The 22,815-nt window shown below is 38.3% G+C and overlaps 1 protein-coding gene across 2 annotated transcripts in view; it reads left to right on the forward strand.

Annotated features, from left to right (window-relative positions):
• acot7 (acyl-CoA thioesterase 7) overlaps window positions 1–22,815 on the forward strand; it is a 75,417-nt gene that overhangs the window by 8,688 nt on the left and 43,914 nt on the right. For both annotated transcript variants that reach the window (XM_042491913.1, XM_042491912.1), the window contains exons 2-6: window positions 475–592; window positions 2,686–2,842; window positions 15,430–15,521; window positions 15,701–15,815; window positions 16,966–17,052. In XM_042491913.1, the coding sequence (XP_042347847.1) occupies window positions 475–592; window positions 2,686–2,842; window positions 15,430–15,521; window positions 15,701–15,815; window positions 16,966–17,052 (569 nt within the window). The remainder of the gene's footprint in view (window positions 1–474; window positions 593–2,685; window positions 2,843–15,429; window positions 15,522–15,700; window positions 15,816–16,965; window positions 17,053–22,815) is intronic.

The following is a 22,815-nucleotide window of genomic DNA, read 5'->3' on the forward strand; positions in this document are numbered from 1 at the left end:
TAAATCAGTAACTATGTCAGGTGTTTGAAATGCAGTTAGCTATTGCTCAGTGACTTCAACTGAAAACACCGCCCACACACATTTTGCAAAAACTGTGATATTTCGAATGAAGCATCTGCTGCCTTACACAACCCAAGACTGTCCCAAGTTGTTTGCTCCAACTTTACTTTTTAATTTTAATTTTAATTTTAATTACCTTTTAAGTACCAGTTGTTATAGACAAAGAAGAGACTGTTTTTAATATAAAAATCATTGCTCAGCGATGTTTCAACTTAATGCCACTTCCCACAGAATCAATAGGTGACTAGGCTGGTCAGGTTTTCTGCTTTAATGATGGATATTATTTTAATTTCCAACAGGATCACAAGAACTCTTACTACAAGATGCTATAGTAATAACACATGATGCTAATTATTGTTGTTAATCCCACTGCCATATCCACAGTCATGCTAACTTATCTTCTATTCACTGCAGGATCATGCGGCCAGACGACGCCAACATTGTGGGCAACGTCCACGGCGGCATCATCCTCAAGATGATTGAGGAGGCTGGATGCATCGTTGGCACACGACACTGCAACACACAGAACGGGGTAAGAGACATTGACTACATTCAGACCCTCCTCTAAACTGTTTTATTGTTATGTTGGTAAATAAAGATTGCAGGACTTCTTTCGATATGTTGTTTAGGTAAGGAATACTCCAAACACTAAATGATCAAATGACCAAATCAGTTACTCATAGCATGTGACCTTGAATTCAAAAAAAGACTTTGTTTTTCTTGCATGCCTTCATGGTGAACTAAGAATCAAAAAATAAGTAAATGGGGTCAACATTTAACAAAATTATATCCACAACTGTTCATAACTATATAAAAATATCCATTTACAAACACTCACACAACTCGTGTAGTTTTATCAAACTCTCATTTATCCAGTCGTATCCTCAGTGCTTCCCAAACACATGCATTTTTGCTAAAAACCTTACTATTTAAAAGAGGTCAGTGCAATCAGTCTCATGCACACTCTGGGCATGCTCCTGGTAGGCAGAAGTGTTTCTTCATTTAATGTGTAAGGGTAAATGAATGTCTTTAGGAACTACTGTGCATATGACTGGATAAATAAGACTTGGACCCTGTTTACTTAAAATCATGAAGAATGTTTGCCTTTTTTGGATTCTCCGTTCACTGTGGAGGCATGCAAGAAAAACAAAATTATCTTCACCAGTTCTGCGTAACAAGTGTTGAGTGATTGATTGAACGATTGATCATTTTATGGATGAAGCATTCCTTTAAGTGGTTTATTATTAGTAGAAAATGTGAATTCTAAAATGTGTCCTGCTTCTAAAAGTGTTCCTAATCGTTTTGCATAATTAATATTCATAATGCTGTTACACCCTTGGTTAGAAAATTAATACATTTAAAAAGATTTTTGGATTCGGATTAATTTTATGTGAGCCTCCTGACTTGCCTTTAGCCTCATTCTCACCCGCATCAATGCAGAGGAGAAAAAAGAATGACAGACATTCAGGTATTCACAGGCAGGAAGACAGACAACACACACACACACACATACACACACACACACTCGCACACACTCGCACTCGAGTGAATAGACAAAAATATATTGTGCACAATAATCAATAAATGTGAAGTGTTCAATAAAGAAAAACATTGTTATTAGTTATATTAGCCACTTCTTTTATTAATATGAAATCTGAAGAAAAAAATCCAAAATGTGAAAATTAGGCAAATGTAATAGAGTTGTTTCCCTCTGCAGCATGTGGTCCTTGCTTTGCATTAAGGGGTTTAGTTAAAAAAACAACAACAAAAAAAAAACCCAAAAACATTTCACAATCACTGCTTCAGAGAACATAAAATGTTTATGAATACAGTTTGTCTTGTATTAAAACAAATAACTGGTTTATTTCATTTGAGACAGTAATCTGAAAACCATGATAAAGCTCCACATAGGTCATTTGGTTTGATAACGGTATAAAACAGCTTTTAAATCTTTCATTTCCAAACTGCATGGCTACATTATTTTTGTTTTTAAATCAGGATTGTTTCACACACATTTGTTCCTTTTCACTGTCTTGGTTTTACTTTTCACCTGGTGAACTTTAACCGGCTTTTGACTTGCATCATTTGATTGCCATCTCAACTACTACAACAATGTGAGCATACATGTTTCACTGCTCAGATAAGATTTAAGGACAAACACATTTTTGGACACAACAGGCATTGACACACTAAACTTTTGTAATCAAGAATGGAGATCCTTCATCTAAAACATCAAGTCCTTTCCATTTCTGTGCTTTATCTTTAGTAGTAATGTTATGGTACAGCGGGATTTCATCCTGACGTCTGCCATTCATTGATTTTGAAGTATTTGAAATTTCAGGCAGCTTACACAGTAACAGTTGCTCTATCAGGTTACACTCACCCAAAAACACCCAAAACAGGAAGATACAGAAGTGCAGAAGAATTAGCTCATCATTAAAAAAATTAATTTATGCAAAGGTGGCACATAACTGTATTTATCTTTTGGAGACATCACTGTACCTTTAAACTTCGCTGATAAGTGTCTCTGTGGCGTACCCTGACTGTTATCAGTCTGCTAAGGGTGATGATTTTGCTGTGAAAATATGTTTGTCAAGTTTTAGGTCTGCTGTTTTTCCTCTCTAGGACCGCTGTTTGGCAGCTCTGGTTCGGGTGGAGAAGACAGAGTTCCTGTTTCCTGTGTTCATCGGCGAGGTCGCTCACGTCACCGCTGAGATCACTTACACCTCTAAGCACTCACTGGAGGTGCAGGTCAAAGTCGTGGCTGAGAACATCCTCACAGGTGGGTAACATCTGATACTCTCACAACAGACACAAACCACAAAATAAAGTTCAGGCATCCCTTTAAAAGTGTACTAGATTTAAATGAGTTTTGGGATTTTTGTTCATGGCATTTTTTCTTAAAATTATAACTTTGTTTTGCATAATTAATATTCATAATGCTGTTACACAGTCAGTTAGAAAATTAAAAAATTAAAGAAGATTTTTGCATTTGGAGTAATTTTATGTGAACTGCCAGACCTGCAGCGTTCACCTTTAGCCTCATTTTCTCCCGCATCACTGCAGAGGCGAAAAAGCAATGACAGACATTCAGGCGCACAGGTATTCACAGGCAGGAAGATAGACAACACACACACACACACATGCACACACACACAAATATGTGGCACCTACGATACATGCTGTAATAACCAGGAAAACAAAAAGGCAAACAAATAAAAACCAGGCGATGTGGGGGCTGTTGCTCCGTTAACATAAGTTTAAGTCTGTGCTGCCTGGAATGAAGTCATATGGTCTCTTAAACACCATTTCTGCATCTTAAGACGCTGCAGCCTGCATGTGTTTCTATGCCCAGCCTCTGCGTCCTGTAGAAATCATTGAAATGTCAATCAGTATATCTGAGATTTTACCATAGACTGTTTTAAGTTTAACTTGCAGACTAGTTCTCACAGAGATTGAAGGCCAGAGAATTCAGTGTAAGCTAAGATTTCTATTTTATGATAGTGCAGCTGAAGAGTGACAGGAAATGGGGCAGAGAGAGAGGGATTAACATGCAATAAATGTCTACCAGGCATCCATAAAACATGCACTTTACACGATATTGTTTCAGTAGTATTTCTAAATCACAAAGCTGAAACCATTTTCCTTGATTACCATTTCACGAGGGAATTTATCGTAGACATTTTGATAAGCGCAGCTGTAATAACATTAACAATGGCTTCGTTGTGTTAAAATGTCCCAGTAGGTCTCGACCGCTTAACAGTGAGCCAGCATGCACAATGTCAGGATGCTGCAACTCAACTGAAACAGCCATCATTGACTTTCATTATTTGCACCTGTGTTTTTCCTGTTGTGACAAATGAAATGTCTTTCACAAAATTTTTTTAGTCAATCAATTTGAGTGCAGTTTGACTGAGAACTTACTTTTCATCTCACTGTAAGGCACAGAATTTACATAATTGACTGTCATGATTTTGGCTGTATGTGGGCAGGAAAAGTAAGTTTTAAAGTTTGTTTGCACAAAACCAAAAAACAGAAATACAGCAACCAAAGAAGACAAAGTTGTGCATGTGAGATTAAGAAACCCTGAGGGGCTTAAAAGGAATCTCATATCAGTGAGGATAATAAACACATACAAAAGTCATGTAATGAAGGAAAGTAAACAAACAAGCACACAAAGGGTCAATAAGCATACAGAAAGTAAGCAACATAAATAAACCAAAAACAGTTATGCTTTTAAATTGCTGTGGAATTTTAATATAATTCTGTCACCAATTTTATTATTAGTATTTAAAAATGAAAAATTATTGAATTGTAACATTTAATTTGCCCAACTGTTGAATATTTCATTTGGCAGAGTCTGATTTGCTGTTTGACCAGTAGAGGGCAGCACACAATAAGTAACACAGCCCAGAGAAGCTTGAAAGATGAAACACAGCTTTCATGAGGCGCTGCATTAGGTGCTGTCACAAGGGAACAGAAACCAAGAGCCATGTTGATCTCCAGTTTTAGAATGTTTGCCAATTTTTGCAGATGTAGTCCGTAAATCTTGTTTATCATTGAGATATGTGTTCATTTAGTGGGTGCTATATACACATAAAAGCACATGCATATCTATATGCGCGCGCGCACACACACACACACACACACACACACACTGCCCAGAGTCCCTTGAGTAAAGAAGCAGGGAGGATCACATTGGGCTGACCTAGCGTAATCTCTGAACCTTTAAATGCCAGCAGTAACAGTGATGCTCAGACTGTAACATCCACATGTAATGTGCTAACCATACTGTAACTGCAAACTGAGGTGAATGTCTATACTTTATAACACATGTATTCAAAGCATCATGGTGATGTTGCTGTAAACGAGTTTCCTGATATGTTACAAAGGCAACCTCAGATGTGTGTTTATTCCCCTTTTTTTAAATGAATTTGTACTTAGAAGGATCTGTGGCATCAGAGCGACCTGTCCATCTTCAAGAGAGTAAGAGACAGAGAAGGAGACCGAACGATGGGGCGAGACAGACAGAGGGACGTTAGGAGAGAGGCAGACAGACATATCGATGAGTAAAAAGATAACAGAGGGAGTGAAGGAGGAGAAGTAGTCAGGGTAGGAAGGATAGATAAAAAGAAGGATGAAGGAAAGGAGGTGTGAGAAACAAAAGAAGTATCCCCTAGACAGCTGTTGCCCTAGCAACAGGCTTGTACTGGTTGGTTGGTTGGTTGGCTGGTTGCTGGGCTGGAAGCAGGTTGACGGAGGCGGAGGCAGGGATATGATGACAGGTGGAGAGCAGCGTACATACATACATGCAGGCATTGGCCTGGACAGCCCACTACAGTAAATGGCCTTTCAGGAAGGGCCCCGAAGAGGGGAGATCAGGAACAGAACAGCGTTTGATTTGATGTACATTACAGGATTTATGATTCAGTGCAGGGATGTGGGGTTTATTCTTAAATTCTATATGTACTCATGTAATTGGCAAACACAATGACAGAATCAAAGTCAGTCTTGTAAAACCTCTGTAACCATCATAGACCAACATATTTAACATGCAGGGATGACAGAGTACTGTAAGAACCAACCATCAAAGCAAAATCTTAACTCATGTCTTCGCAAAACATCATAAGTTAAGTAATTAATATTGTCTGACAACAAAACCTAAACAGATTGTTATTTCAGGAAAGTTAGCTAATTTGCATATTGTGTAAAATGAAAATAGATACTTTGATACAAAAAGCATCTTTTATCCCGAGTACAATCCAAATTAGTACTTAACAGCTTTTCTTTTGCATCATTTGATACTGGTATCATTTGTTTTCAGTGGTTTAAGGAAACATTATTTGTGTTATATTCATATGGTGATAAATTTTGGTGTTTTTTTTCTTATTTGTGATGGTCCGAGGACAGAGGGTTCATTCTTGTAAAGCCATCTGAGGCAAATGATAAAATAAAGCAGTTTTTGAAGGATGAACACTGAAGGAGTTCTAGCTGGAAGACGTTTTAGTTAGTTGCCATCTGCAATCCTCATAGATGCCAAAAAATCTCCATTCATTTTATACACTGCTCCTTTAACCTGAGATTTTTTTAAAATGTTCTATCTTTTATAAGAATCTAAACTTTAAAAATAAAAATGTAATTTAGTTTTCCTAACAGAAATAAAAGAAATGCTGAGATGTAGTCCTACTGTATATTTCTTTCAAAAATGTTTTCTTACACCAATAAAAATGAAATCGGCTTTGCAACACCCTGTGTTGCTTTGGCGACCCCTTGTGGGGATCGTGAACCCCAGGTTGAGAACCAGTAGAAAAAAGCGGTGTATGACAAAAAGTATACCTTTGGTGTCTGCAGGTACCCCACTCAGTGCAATGCATTTAAGACAGCCTGATATACTTTGTTATAAATATTAGATATTTGCACTTTTAGAAGCATATTTTAACTTTTTTTAAAATGCAAAATTAGCATACATTCTCCCCATATTAGCATTTTATGTCATCAGGGGGTTGTCTATTATTCTGTAATTAAACAGAAAAGACAGAGATGCAGGTCATTTTATGAGCCAATTCTCAGCTCCATGCTTCATTAATATGTTTTATTTTCAGTGCAGTTCATAGTTCAAAAATGCAAAGTTCTAAAGTCTGCTGTAAGTGTAGATTCAGTGTCACGGCTGTGTGGGTTGAGCGTAGATGAGCTTAGCTTCAGCTCGTGTCGAGTTAAGTTCCTCTGGGACACCAAACTTTGCTGTGGGGCTCTCTGGAGGCTGCGTGGGCCAAACACAACATCTGCCCAAACTATATATGAACAAACTCTGCTCTCACCCTGATTCATATAAACAGATTTATGTGTCCGTCTAACAAAAGTAAAACAGTACAACACATAATAAACATCAATTCCAATCCAGGAAAATGAATTAAAAGTATACTAATAATATGTTCCAGTATAATGCAGAGTGAGCAGATAAGTTTATGGCCTAGAATCAGAAAAATAAGCAGCCCTGACATTAAAGAGAGAGTCAGAGGAGAGGCTGCAGCTTGGTGCTCTATTAGGTCATAGCTGTAGGAAGTAGGTCATATGTATGGGAGTATGCATTTGTGTGTGCATTTGAGTTGACACAGCTGCTATCCATATAAACTTATTTATCCTTATTTTTATCCAAACCTCAGTAGAATTGTCCGTTTGTGTACACATTATGCAACGCTGTGTAAATAAATGGTTGAGCACATGTTTGTGTACATGTTTAGGTTTTAGATGGTAGATTTGTGTAGGATTTTTTTCCAATAACTGTGAGAAAGGTTATGTTAGATGTGTTTCTCTTTGCGCGTTGCATTTATATGCATCATTTTACACCTGTGTGTTTGCATGGTGCACAGTATGCATATCCACAGTGGGTGCATCTGTACTGTATGCATGCATGTGTGTGCGATTTCATCAGTGTTTGGCCCTTTAAAAGGTTCCTGCGGGGCCGAGGGGGAAGAGAAGATAACGGGAGCAGACATTATTTGCTTCTGTCATGTCGGCTTAGCGTCAGGCCTCACACACTGTGGCCCAGTCAGACACGGACGCCAAGTGGATGTACCTGCACACATGCTGCGACAAGACGCACGCACGTACCTGACACATACTGACACACACATGTAGTTGTGTAGGGAAGACCTGCATGCATATGGAGCCAGATATGCAAATGCTGACACATTCTGCATAGAAAAAGTCACACACCTACAGCTTCTCACACACACTTTCCCTCTCTTAAAAAGAGAGGCAGGACTGGCAGGGTTTTACACGTTCCTGGCTAGATCTTTTCCTGCACAAAAGACTGATGAATGATTTGGACAGGAACACAGACAAAGAAATACTACTGCTTGGTTGTATACTTGCATTATTATGGTTATGTTTATATTTTTATGCACCTTTGTGTACATTTGAGTCTGTGCTCAAGTAGCAATGCATATTTTTGCAACTGTGTATATATAAACACGCATGCTCCTTATATACTGTGGCACTAGATAACACTCTGTGTGAAAGTGCAAGCATCTTTTTATCTGTGAATCCATGTTGATTTCACGTGTGTGTGTGTGTGTGTGTGTGTGTGTGTGTGTGTGTGTGTGTGTGTGTGTGTGTGTCAGATGGAGGAAAGCACCCAGGTTCCACAGTCAGTCAGGCAGCATCTTGTCAGGCAGGCCTCAGTCACGGCCCCCCAGGGGAAGGCTGCCTACTGTGGGCACGAGCCGTGATGATTGTCCCCGCTGGGGGGATTGCACATGCGCACTAACATACACACGCGTGCACTCACACACAGACCCACACACATTGGTACTCATATTTGCATGTACCCATGTATGTAGAACGATGAAAATACACATACATACCTAGAAAAACTGCACACAGTCACAATCACACACTCACAGATTCCAATTGATGTATGTGGATCCATGTTAGCGAGCTGCTTATGCACAGGCATGCACGCACACACAAGATCAGGCTTTTGCACACACATGTGTACTAGATCTGCAGATGTGAAATTGCCACACAAAGAAAAAGCACTGAAGATTCATGGATAAATAATATACACGTGTTTGTGCACTGCCACCCTTGGAACAAACACACATTCACACAAATTCCTGGGGAGGTAATAATGCTTATATTGCATGTACACTCAGGCATACATTTGCATACACACATTGCACCCCCTCAACACACACACATGCATAGACAGAGCTGAGAGCAATGCATTGTGGGTTGAGGCTTAAAATAAGCATGACAGTTCCTGTCATGATCCTGGTTGGTCACACAACTGCACATACTGTTAGAGTATTATGTGAACGTACACATACAATATTAAAAATATATAGATATTGTTTCAGGTTTATATTAAGCTCTGCAGCTCATTGAACAGAATTATTCATGCTTTCCTGTATTATTCAATCGTCCAGTCATTAACACCCACAGCAGAAGAAATAAGACGTGTAATTCCTAAGATGTAAAATCTGTAAAATCTAAATTTAAAATGGAATAAAAGATGTAAAACGAAAAAAATGGTGTAAGACCCAAAAACGATTACAAAGGAGGGGTGCTTTCACTTTTGGAGCACAGAAGAATTTCCTGAGGCATGTAACTGAGGTTTGTTACAAGACCAGTAACACTGCAACAGATTAAAGGTCATTTGAGTACAACAGAAAATGATGTAGAATATTATGTAGAATAACTGTAGTACATCAACTGTGACACAACTTCTTTGTAAAGTTGGTCTCTATTGCTCAGTTCAGAGGTGCTCACAAAAAATCAAAACTCAGGCCCAATCCCATTTCTTATTTTTAGCTCCACCCCTCGGTTTTGAATACCTTGCTCTTTGGAACAGAGTTATAAGCAGTCATGATTAAAATCTAATGGGACAACCCCTGAAGAACCTGATATCAGATCATCTGTCATCAGTCTTTGATGCTTTGCTTTTATGTAAACAGACACAATGAGTGTTGCGAAAAGTTGCGAAAATGCTGTCTTCTGCGGTAGTGCTTTCTTTTGCAGGAGATTTGGGCATTTTTTTGCAGTTGTCAGGAGGCTCACAATTTGTTCACAACTTAAGATTCATGCTGTCAATTGAGCAAACAAGTAAAAAAAATCATAAAGAGCACTGCATCATTATGAGGCCCAAGTAGTGCTCTTTAGGCTAATGTTGCAAACCCATGCTTCTACCGTGCTGGTCAGCACTGAGATTAGAGGAGCAATGACAAGTGCAGCAACTTCACTGCTGGACTTTAGTTACATTTCAGGGGTCATATGCCATAGAAGTTGGGGAATGAATTTGAATTTATTTATTTGATAGAGACAATGCAATTTAAAATATTTCCAATACAGAGTATGAGACTGATGTGTTGCACAAAGAGTGCAGAGCTATTACTAATTTTCAGCTCTTGTGCCTATATTAGTGCTTTTACAACCAGTCCTATAGTGTTATTAAATAATGGCTTTCAAACACCATAATACACTATAAACCTGGAAAACACAATTAAAATACATATGCCACTATACATATACTGCAGTTCATATACCGCAATACATAGATCACAACATATACCACATTACACATATTGCAATACACATACCACAATATATATGCGAAAATACACTTACCACAATAGACAAATGCACTTGAACAATTACCCCCATGCAAAATGGAAATATGTCAAAATGTAGTACTGTCATACACAAATCAGCAGTAACTGTGTAACACTGTCTAGCAAGAAAAAGCAAAAACGTTTTTTACACCGCATACTTCAAATGAATAATGATAATGCAAATTAATTTTTAAACTTGATTTTAAATCTTTTATCTTTGCACCGCCTGTCTGCACCTTTGCTATTTTTAATTGTGATTGTATTTTTACTTTTCAATTGTAAATCTTTTTGTGATTAATTTTACCTTTTATATCTTTTATCTTTACTTTTTCATTCTTAGTCTCTATCCTATATTTTGTTTTTATATATTATTGCTCTGTAAAGCACTCTGATCATAATTTTTAAATCTCTGTAAACAAAGACAATAGATTTGTAGGTTCTTTTGTTGATCGAGCAGCCGATGATTTCTTGTAACACTCAGTTTAAAGTGTTCGAAGTGAAACCTCCGTTTTGAGGGACATTTCGCCCTAACATTAGCCCTACTCCTTTATCTCAACAAGAATCAGGACACCCTACCTCTAGATGTGAACATGCAAAACAGAGAATATATCATAATGCTTAAAATGAGTATTGGATATTCCTTTCAGGCAACATGCTACATCCCAAAACTCCACTCCTGGCATGATTTCATCCACTCTTATCAGTCTGTAACATTCCACAGAGGGCCTGTAAAAGTAATGGAGCCTTGGCTCAGCACAATGGAAAATCTGTGGTTTTGATCATGGGGATCAAGCATTGAGAACGATCCTTGCTGCACTGTCTCTGAGCCTGGAACATGGTGTTCAGGAAGGAGAAAAGAAAACAAGGTTTTTTTTCTGCTCAGGGGAAGAATGAAGGGTGGTGGGCAAGAGTCGTGGCAGAGAGCGGAGGGCTGAACGAGTAAAATACAGCAATAAATCAAGTGAAACTGTTTGAGGTGAAAGAATTGGATGAGGGTGAGGTGGATAAAAAGGGGCAGGGATTGTGGAGAGAAAAAGAGGAGGAAGAAAGGAGCAAAGAAATGTGCATTTAGGAATTTCAAGAATGGTATAAACAAATGATTGACGCCTAAAACTTAGATTAACGAGGACTAGATGATGCATAGTAGCAGAGGGACTTTTCTCCCACTTAAGCACCCATGTGAACACTAATCATCAACCAAAAATGCCCTGATTTATAGTTAAATATGACGGAGCATAGTATTTGGCATTCTGCCTCCTATCATACAGTTAAAAAAGCACAGTCTGCCTGTGTTTCTCAGGATGCTTGACAACAGCTACCTGTGCTGTTTGTTTTGTAGTTAGAAAAAAAAAAGATTTGATGGATTTTATCCCGTAATGAGCTGGAAGTTGAACATTTTAGGGTAAACACCGACCATCAGAATCATTTGATTTGTTTTTGCAGCAGACTGCCAGACTCTTTGGCTGCGGTTTCCATTGTTGCTACACTCACATCAGTATATTTTATAACTGCTTAAGTGCTCTCTGTTTGCTGACATTATTCTCCTGTAAAATCAGCCAAGTAATGCTAGTTGGACTGTCTCCAGATATCCTGCTGCTCACAGGCCAATGACTTCTTTGACATTTATGCACTCAATGCACCGCTGCACCAATACACCATCAATTAAAAAACCTACCACCACTGCCAGGTGCCATTTGTCTCAGCTGTCATCAGAGCTGCCAGAATGCCCTTTTACATTCATCGCTTCAAAGTTGCCACCAGATGAACTTGAAAAACCACGCACAAAGTCACTGTGCTATCAGCCAGTTTATTGAGCTTTGTGCCATAGAGTGGGGAAATCTGAGTGAGCAGATTTGTGTTCAGGGTGGATGCAGCCAAAACCTTCCTATGCACTAATTCATTAATGCTAGCTAAGTAAGCCAGCTGTCCCTCCTGCCAGCTGAAACGTCTCCTTCGTGACTAAATTCAGTTCTCTGCAATCATGATAGAAACCAACACATGCAATAAACCTTTTTTTCAGTGCTGATCAAATGTTTCTACAACCGTTTTGCAAAACAAACAAGATAAAGTGAATTCAGATAAATATTCTATGCGTGGTAAGAAAGTGCATGTTATGACGACAGTCTGTCTCAAATAGCTTTTCCCTCAACAGGATGCATGATAATGCATCCATAATTAGGATTAATAAGTTGGGAGGCAACAGTTGTGAAATTCTAATGTTTAAAATTACGTATTGGCTGATACTAATGTTTTTACATTGTTTATTTTGTTTTTGTTGACTCAGTCTTACATAAAACATTTCACAAGAACAAAGTCTTAAAAAAATTATATCTAATATCTATTTTAGATTTCTATGAGAATATCAACAAATTTCTCCCTTTTTTGCTAAAATCTAAAATTTAAAGAAACATTGTAAAGATGTAATGTAAAGATAACATTGAACGCAGCATGAGAACGTTGCTGCAGTGCTGCTGCGCACACACGTCAGCATAGCTTTAATTTACATTTTTTGTCTCCACTACCCATTCCTACTTTAGTTACTAATGTTGCAGTGTTTTAAATTACTGTTTAAAGATAAGTTTAAAAACGACCGGGCATATAGTCAGTCATAATGAGGTCATACCTGTGATGGCACACACAAAGATAACCTTTATTTTTATCAAACTTAACTAAACTGAATCAGACTACTTGGTGGTAGACATATTGTGAAAGGGCAGTCCAGGCAATGGTATTGGCAAACACTGACATTGTCTTCATGTCTGTCAATCATTGACATTGTCTTCATGTACGGCAGGAGGATTTGAAATTCAAAGCCCGTTCCCTCGTTACATTATGGTCAAAAAGGTCGTCAGTCAGACTGGGAATGGTTTGGCTGGTTCATTCCAGTGCTTCACCCTCTGTTCTGTCCCTCCATCCCTCTCTCACTCCTCCCCTTCCTCCCTCCATCCTAAATACAGTTCACTCAAAAGGTCCAGCAGGAGCTAATAATAGACTGGAGTCACTCAGTCTTGGTCGAGTCAAGGATATGTAAATATGCCTTTCTCCTATGGGCAACTTCCTGGTTGTTGGCAGGAGCGGGAGCCAATGAGAGAAGGAGGAGAGAAGCGCGGTTGGCATGGCAACGCGGCCTGGCTGTCTGCACGGTTTTAACTCGGGTGTAAAATGCAAATGTTATTCCCCAAGAGTAGCCTGCCATAAGCTTCTGCTCCCACTCTCTTTTCTTAACTTAACATTTCCTTCTCTTAAGTCTCTGTGTGGTCTACCAGTGATTACAGTAATGTCACAGTTTTTTATTTTCAATATGATTTTATCAAATAAAGAAAAAAAATGTAACAATAGAAAAAAAAATCATGGCACTAGATAAATAAATTTAAATCTGAATGAGACGCATCAACCCAGTGAATTGATCAGATGCTGCAGCCACACTGATGTGCAATTTCACTCTGACCTGCTGGCCCCGTGCTGTCTTTAATCTGTGTACCTCTCTTATGTGCCATAACAACACAACCTCAAAATAGCCCCTCTCTCTCTGTTAGCGAATTAAGAGGAAAAAGTGTAAGTGGAATAGAACAGATATCGCTATGGCAACCTCTCCGCCTGATTGCTATGAGATGTGATTTCCACGAGTTTTGCCTTCTGATCTTCTGGGTCTTAACTTTATGCGGGAAGGCATAGCTAATGCCTCCAACCACCAAAATGTTGCATGCACTGTATATGGAGTATATGTATATGGAGGCATATGGAAATATCAGATTGTGTCGTGTCTTTTCACAGGGAGAAGCATACATGTTGTTCTGGCTCACTTTCAAAGCCTGTTAAGCCAAGAAGTTTACACAGCTAGGTTTGTGTCACTGAAGGTGAATTTGTTTGGTGTCCAGCTGTATTCCAGCTGATAAAATGGAGAGGCAATGTGTGTGTGCTAACCCTTTGAAACCTGAGCAGATTGGCTTGATCTCTTTCAAAACATGGGAAGGAGGCAATGAGAAACAAAAGAAGGAATTGTAAAAAGAAAAAAAAAGAAAAATACAAGAAAATAAGTTAAGAAAGAAAGAAAGAAAAAATGAAAGGTAAAAAAAGGTGACTCATAAAACTTGTTTTAAAAATTATGATAATTTTGTAATATAGTTTTAGATATGTAATTATAATTATTATAAATATCTTTTCCCCTAGCCCTTTTCCCTAGCTTTTAAAAATAATTTTCTAAAAAATCATCTTTTAATTTGCAGGACATTTCCTGGCAAGTTGCTCATTGCATTTTTTCACGTTTTTCCAAAAGAATTCAAACCAAATTTGCTCAGGTTTTAAAGGTTAAATACTTGTGAAAGGGGTCCGAACCCAGCACAAGAACATGAAATCGAAATCCAGGTTTCAAAGGGTTAAACTACAGCATAATCATTTGATAGGATATGCTACAGAAGTGCAAAGTACCAGCAAAAAGAGAGATAAACTTAGCAACTTTGCATCCTGAAGTGCTGTTCACAGCTAGTATGAACGTCCATAATGCCATTACAGATGCCAGTTCAGATTTTAACAGTTTTATCCAACACATTTGTCAGTCTGAATGAAATTTGAGTAAAATCCGTTTTTTGAGACTCAAAGATAGATGTGAATTTTCATTTGACACCTGATTTTAGTTTCACTTACATCTTCAAAGAAGTTATCCATGAAGACCGTTTCTATGCTCACAGAAGAAAACACCTCGCCAACAAAAACGATGTGCTTCTTTATGTTTTGACACATTATTTGTCTGCTCTCAAAGAAGAATATTTATGCAGAGAATTAAAGAGTGAGTTGTCATTGTATTTCATCCATTTTATAATCACAACATTAAAATGCAGTTCAGGATGTAGGGATTATGGCAAACATTGAACTAACTGAGAGACTGCATTTAATGAATGTGAGTTTGTGTTCTGAATAGGCATGAATGATTGTCTTTGAAAAGAGTCAGCATTTGTTTTCTGCTCCTTTGTCTGCAGAAGAAGGGTTAATCTTTAGGAGGCGCCACTGGAATTATTAAAAACTGGATTGGCTTTTATTGGGGTGTTAATAAAAGTGTCTGTTTTGACAACAGCTATTTCAAAATGATCTGCTCCATTGTTGTTCCGTTAAAAAGACATGTCAAAACTTGTTGCTTATTGGTTTATTGGTACAAAACTCAGAGACAATTGTGTCAGTGAATTTGGTGAAAGAAAGCTGTAAAAATCCTTTCTGACATTCTCCTCTGTACTAAAATTCAACCTTTTCTCTGTGACTGCAGGTGCCAAGAAGCTGGCCAACAAGGCAGCGCTGTGGTACGTCCCCTGCTCTCTGCAGAATGTCGACAAGGTCATGGATGTGCCACCCCTCAAGGTACATGGAAATTTGGTTGTTCTGACCTTCATCGACTAAAGTTTTTTCGACTAAGGCATTTTACCTGTTAGCTCTCTTATCTGACTCTCTCGCTCTCTCAACAGTGAAGTCCATTTCTTTTGTTTCTTTAATCCAATTTGATAAACTTTAATCATACTGCTTATTTGCTCTGTCTGTAGTATACTAGTGAAGAACAAGAGGAGCAGGGCAGAAAGCGCTACGAGGCTCAGAAGATGGAGAGACTGGAGACCAAAGCGAGGATTGAAGAGGTGGTGCCACCTCCACCTAACTTAGGTACCATCCTAAACTAATCCCCTCAAATCAAATCCTAACATTAAGTTAAAATGCAACAGAAATGCAACAGAAAATTTGAGGTGTATGTAATGTTTGTGTTTCCCACTAGGGCTGCAACTGACAGTCATTTTCATTATTGATCAATCTCCTGATTATTTTCACTATTAGTCATTTAATCATTTGATCTATAAAATGTAAACAAAATATAAAAATGCTCATCAAAATTTCCCAGAGCCCAAACTGACATCTTCAAATAGCTTCTTTTGTCCAATTAATAGTTCCAAATCAGTCAAAAATATCATAATTGATCAAGATTGATTAATTGACTAATTGTTGCAGCTCTAGCTCCCATGTCATTTGAAAGATAAATTGCAAATATCAGCTGAAACACTCGTCTGTTCTGATTGATGCTAATGTTATCCTTAGTAGTGTCATTTTGGTTCGACCAGCACAGCACAGACCTTTTTGAGCCTGAATTAATAAACATTTTTGCTGCACAGTCAATGTGCAGGAATTTAAGCGGGGTAAACGGAGAACATTCAGATACAAAGAATACAAGACACCATGTTCTGTGTCAATATTTCTATCAGTGCTGTGATAATAAACTTGCAGCATGAAGCCCAAAGGAAATATTTTGTCAGTGTAAAAAATGTTATTTTAGCTGGCGCCAATAATTCTTTAATATGTCTTAGTGGTTGGTTTGGACTATCGAAATTCGATTTTCCTGTCTTAAGCTGTGAAAAAGTTATTCAGAGTGACATGTTATTGATAGATACTGAGAAAAATTATGTCATCTGTCTATAAAGTCAGTAAAGAACCCCTCATGTGCTTTCAGTAATTAGCTGTGGTGCACTGTTGCAAACTGTTAAGTTGATCAAAGGTATATATTTGCTATGTAAATGTATTCAGTCATTTTTATGGTAAGATTGATAACTTATTCTACAATTCTGTCATGCTCACTCAAACCACAGAGGATCCACCAAAAGGTACGCTAACCAGTTCGGCGGGCTGCATGTCAGTACCATGACAGCATACAGATCCATACAATTTATGTCTGTGTTGTTTGCTTGGACAAAATTCACACTAGTAAGCTTTTGCTGCTATTTTACATGTTTCTCTTGGTGTGTGTGCTTGTGTGTTTGCATTGCAGAACAACACACAGTTGGCTTTAGCCAGTCCAGTCTGATCCATTTAGTGGGCCCTTCTGACTGCACACTGCACAACTACGTTCATGGAGGTAAGTCCAATGGCTTTTCATTTCCAGATTGTAGGTTGAGTAGGTCATGAGGGGAACAGCTGACTTGTCCAACTTGTTGAGTGGTGATCAAAAAGTTGCAGTCAGTTCCAGACTGGCTGCAACTTTTTGACAAATCTTTAATGGTCCATTAGTAGGGGTGTTCCTGATGACACCTCTCCTTGATTTTTAAATGGAAGTTTAAACTTAAGCTAGTCTATTAGTCTGACAGAAGAAAACTCTCAGAGGGAGTGACCTCTCTCTCTGCCCCCTTTCCTATAATCCTCAAGCTGTCCTAGAGTAAAGGCAAAAAGCCCCCCAAAAATATGATTGATGAAAACACTCAGAAAACAGTCAAAATTGAATACAATTAAATCTATAAGGTTAAACACGGTCCAAAAAATATTGTATATATTATTAGAGCTCTCTGAGCTTGTTATTCAAATTTTTCAATAACTAAATCACATTTTAAATGCTACTAAAATATGTGGAACTTTGAACGGTATCTTATGAACATTACACAGCATTATACAAAAATCACAGCAACTCACTAAATAAAAGTTAACAAATGACATTTATGTACTAAGGAGGCTATTTAATATTGTGACTCATCTCCAATAAAACACACACACACACACACACACACACATGCAGACTTGACGGGATCTACCCTGCGCCCAAAAGCACCTCTCATGTCCAGCCCACAGAGATGGCATCCAGCTGGCATGAGTGTGTGTGAGACTCAGACATACTTTAAGCATCCACAGCTGTGGACTTGTACCAGTTACATGCATGCAGTTCCCTTCATTGAGAGTGCACATGAGAACCATTAATGATCTGAGCTGTTGGTTAGTCATTTTTATGTGAATGAATTTTACCATATGTCAAGAGAGCCATTTCTATTTCTGTTATTACTTGAAATGAGCAACTTGCTTCAATGATTTAATAAGCAACACATAGATTTCCATACAGTATGAGCTGAAATAGAGGAACCTGCCCATCAGCTTTTTGACTCCGTGTCCTTTTCCTGACATTGGATCCTTTTTTAGGTAGACACTTTATTAATTCAGCTGATGCAAATGAACCTAATTCACATTCTGTTTGTTTCCACATATATATTATTAGCCTTACATTTCCTTCATTGTGAAATCTAATCTAACGATTATTAAAAATGATCGGAGTCAGCTCAGATAGTCACAATCATGCTATTGTGTAATAATTGTGACAGGTCTCGTCTTATGGCTCTCACCATCACCCTCTGAAAGCAGCCATCACCAGACAGAGCTCAGACAATTCAAGTACACATTTCTCGCCCAGTGTGAAAAAGCTGTGTTAAACCAGTGAGTTGTGAAGAAAGTCTATCATGTAGCAGCTGAAGACCCAGATATGTTTCTCAGGAAAACCAGAGCTAAAGCTTCAGTGAGTACTAGACTTACAGTAATCTGACTCTGACTGGATGCTTGCATTGGTCTGTGCTTCCTGATGTGAAAATATTTGGTAAAAGGTAAGCCAACAGTATCCCAGGGCTGAGGGCTTGTTCAGGGGTTTTTCTGCCCCTTGGTGGTCAAAAATAACTTACTTCAACTTTCACTACTGACCAAAATGTTCTAATAAAAATAAAATATTATCTGAAATGCAGTGAGGGGTGCATGAAAGCCTGCATAATAGAGGAGGATATAATTCATCTTGTAAATGAATTGGACCAGTGTGCCTGCATTTACCTTTTCATGGCAGAGGTCACTAACATACAGATACATAGACTACAAACTCATGATTTCAGTTGTGTGTTTGTCTGTACAGGGAAGCTGCATTGCAGCAAGCTTAAATATAAAGGAGTAGTCCATGATGGTGGCTACATATATATGCATGTTCCTTACACAACATAGTGGCTGATCCTGCCTTAATCCCCTGAAAATGTAAATGTTGCACACCCACCCGTGTGTAGCTCAAAGGGAGTTATGCAAGAAAACAATCATGTAATATACTGACTTCTCTGAAGTCTGAAACATAGTGAACTTGAATTTATTTCATATAATACATACCAGTATTCAGATCAACGCAAAGTAAAATATTAAATGTTTTATTCAAAGTTCAAATGTACTTCGAACTAGGGATACACCGATGTTGAAATCCTGATACTGATGCAATGTTTAAATAACAGTTTGGCCAATAGCTACTGCAGATATTTTGTTTTTTATTGTTATTTATTTTATTTTTGTTGTTTTTTATTCCCTCTTTGTGCCAAGGAAACAAAGAAATCTGCACAATAACCTAACTGTTTTAACGTAATTCAGGCTTTCATTACACTACCTTTAAATGGGCACAAATACAATCATATGCATTTATGAAAACAACCTTTGAAATAATCTTTTACATGAAAATTTTTTTTTAAAAAATGCTCTTGAAAAGCTTTTTTGTATGTATATCATGACTCTCTTTCTAATATCCTAAAGTAGCTTAATATAGTAAGTAATATCTTCTTTATCTCGCTGCGAAAACATCAACATTTTTTTCTTTTAAACAACTGTATTTAGTCAAGTTTATCACCAAAAACTACATTTTACAAGATTACGTTGAGCACATCATGACACCATTTTAATTTGTCTTCACCCAATATTCAATTTTACTGTATAGAGCTTGAATGCATCATAACTGCAGCAGCTAGTTCTGGCCACCTGTTGCTTAAAGCTAATGTAACAGATAAGTTGAATGTAGCATTGTCAGGGAAACAGTAGGGTGCATCCTGTGACGTGTCCAAAGTGAGTTTACTGCTTCCTTTGGTCCTAAAGCTTTCACGGGGAAGACCTCTCCTTATCCCAAAAACCTTTTCTGTTGTCCCCAGGATGCCGAGGTGCCGTTAGTCTCAGGCCTGGCCTTTTAGGCTGCACAAAAATTATGTGACACTACAGAAAGATTTTGTCCACTGCTATTAGTGAATGTCATCTTATTTGCTGTTAGGTCAAATTGATCCAATACTAGCAGCTGTTGACAGAGTCCAGTGTCTCCAGTATCTGTCAGATTTCTTTGCACTCTCATACACGTGAAACAAAGAGCTCATGATGATCAGCATTATACTGTATATGATGTGTATGTATATACCTGACCATCCACATTATCAGTACAGTATGGGAATCCTGCAGGGGAGCGGATGAAATACCTACAGCAACATACAGGCTTATGTTGAAAGACAGAAGACTGGGCAGAAGTATTTACAGCAGAAGAAGAGATACATACATAGAAGCTGAGGCAAGGGTGATCAAACATTTCACATTCACACTCTTACATACAGAGTATGCAGTACACGTTCATATCTATCTGTTCTACCTTCATGGGTTTGCTCATGAATTGCCGGCAAGGTTCCTTCCAGTTTTACAGCCTCTGGCATGAACCCCCAGACTGTACTTTGGTACAGTGTGTCCTGTGGCAACACAGCAGAGGCACAGAAGAAGAAATACTGCTGAATTTAATCCAAAGTGAAATGTCCTTGAGAAAGAATTTTTTGGCTTTTAGTACTTATGTTCTCCTAAGTGAATGGATGAGTGAATGGTTGTTTGGCTCAGAAATGTCTCGCTGTTTTTGGGAATAAGTGTGAGTGCTTGGTGGGGGTTCTAGTGAGTGATTGTTCCGTATATGTGTGTGCCCTGTTGCGTTTTGAAAGAACTGCTCGGGTTGTTACTTGCATTGACAGCACTCTGTGCAGTTATGAGCATGGCTGTAATGGTGAAGAACAGAATGACGAGGATGAAGCAGGAAATAGACAACTGGAGCAACAAATGGAATATAGAAGGTCTTTGTAAGAGGGGCTTTATGGTGCTGATGCCATTTCCAATTCTGTGCTCCGCTGACAAGCTAGACAACTCAGAGGCTTAAATAGTCCCTTTATGACTCGTCTTCTGACCTCGTTAAAATTCTGACTCGGCCTATTCAAGCATTTATAAGTAGAAAAACTGTTTTTATTATGTGGATGATGCTTTCAAAAAAGGCATCTTTAGGCTTCTTGTTTGCAAAAGTGAAAATATTTCTCCCGCATACATTCAAAAAAGGCCCTCAACTGAAATACTGTATGCACATGAGTATCCTTAAAGATTTTCAGGATTGTTGGTTACTGTTTGTAAACACGCTCGCTAACCATATTAAAGAAAAAGCAAGCCTCAGATTCACTTTCATTGTGCAGCTCTGTATTTACGTTCTTTCAGCACTTTGTCTTTTGGACGTTGTTAAGAGCCCCAATGGGGAGGAGGCCCTCAAAAAAGAATGAAGATTTTTGTCTTTTAATTTTTTTAATTCATTTTTTTAGTGATTTGTGCCACAACTAAATAATAGTTGGCTAAACAAATCTGTGGAAAGACTAAACTTTATATAAGACAAATAGTAGAAGCTCTCTGAGGCCCCTGTCACCCTTTTAAAATGCAAAATGGTTTACTTCTAACCTTTTACAAGGATATGACTCTTAATAATATTTTCACATTTTGTAAGCAAGTTGTTTGTCTTTGGGCCCTTTGCCCCCACTGGAGTTGATCCAAACTCCTAGAAACAGAAGTTTGCGAAGTACTTCAGAAAAAATGGCCATCAAAGCACAGACTGTACAGTACAGCAAGCAGCAAACTAAGATTAAAAGCAAGATAAAACAACTAAATTAATGAGTGCATATTCAAATTTGACGGCTTAGCCACCCATAACCAAAAACCTAGTTTATCTGATGTCCCAAACAACATATAAAAGCAACCCCTTGCTGGAACCCATTGAGGCTGCGTCTGTAACAAATCCCACATTTTATCAGTGCAGAACAGATGCTTTTTATCGGCCGAGGTATATTGTTTCTGGCAGCATATTCCTGCCTCATACTGCCATTTCTATTGAGGTCAGCAATGTAAAGAGGCCATCGGAGAGACACCAGATAGTGAGGAGGGAAAACAGACGAGAGACGTTGACTGAGAAAAAGAGGCAATGAGAACAGGACAGGACAGCAGGACGGGAGGAGGAGGGTGCAGGGCGGGACAGATAAGTGTCGCACGTGTCATGGTTGCCTTTTTAATTTGGCAAGCTCGCTGAGAAATCTGTCCAATTAAAAAACAAATGTGGAACAAGCATGCAGGTCATTTAGAATACACACACACACACATACACACACACACACACACACTGCTGCTCTCTATCTGTGCATGCCATTGCTCATTAGGCAATGTTCCCTGTTGTTTGCTGCTGCTGCTGCTTTCACTACACTTATTTTGTTTACATAACTGAGTCAGGTCAGGCAGCCAGGATGCTTGTTCTCTCTTTCTCTCTTACTGTGTCTTACACTCTCTCGCTCCCCGTTTTCTCTTGTTGGAGAAAAGCAAAATGACTTATACATGGCAATGCAGCGCTGTTTACTTACTGTATGTTTCCCCTTTTGTGCTGCAATAAAGTGGCCTACTTAGCTTCCGCCTAAGGAGACATAAAGCACATGCACACACACATAAACATTCAATATCACACATGCATTCATGTAATGTAAACAAACTGGATGCATAGTGTACCCTGAAAACAATTTTAATTATTTTCTTTATAAAACACCACCTCTTTAGGTCTTATTAAATATCCCAGTGACAAATCCTGACTGGCTGACTGCAGATTGAAATGGTTGTGCCAAAATGTGACACCACATCCATCCAGCCAGAGATCTGACATTAAAGTCACTGACGCTAATGTGGGCTAATACAGTTGTGTCAACATAATACCATCTATTTGGTCAGAAATGATTTGACAGCCGTACGGGATCCCATT

Source organism: Plectropomus leopardus, chromosome 8, assembly GCF_008729295.1.
Source record: "Plectropomus leopardus isolate mb chromosome 8, YSFRI_Pleo_2.0, whole genome shotgun sequence".
Lineage (NCBI taxonomy): Eukaryota > Metazoa > Chordata > Actinopteri > Perciformes > Serranidae > Plectropomus > Plectropomus leopardus.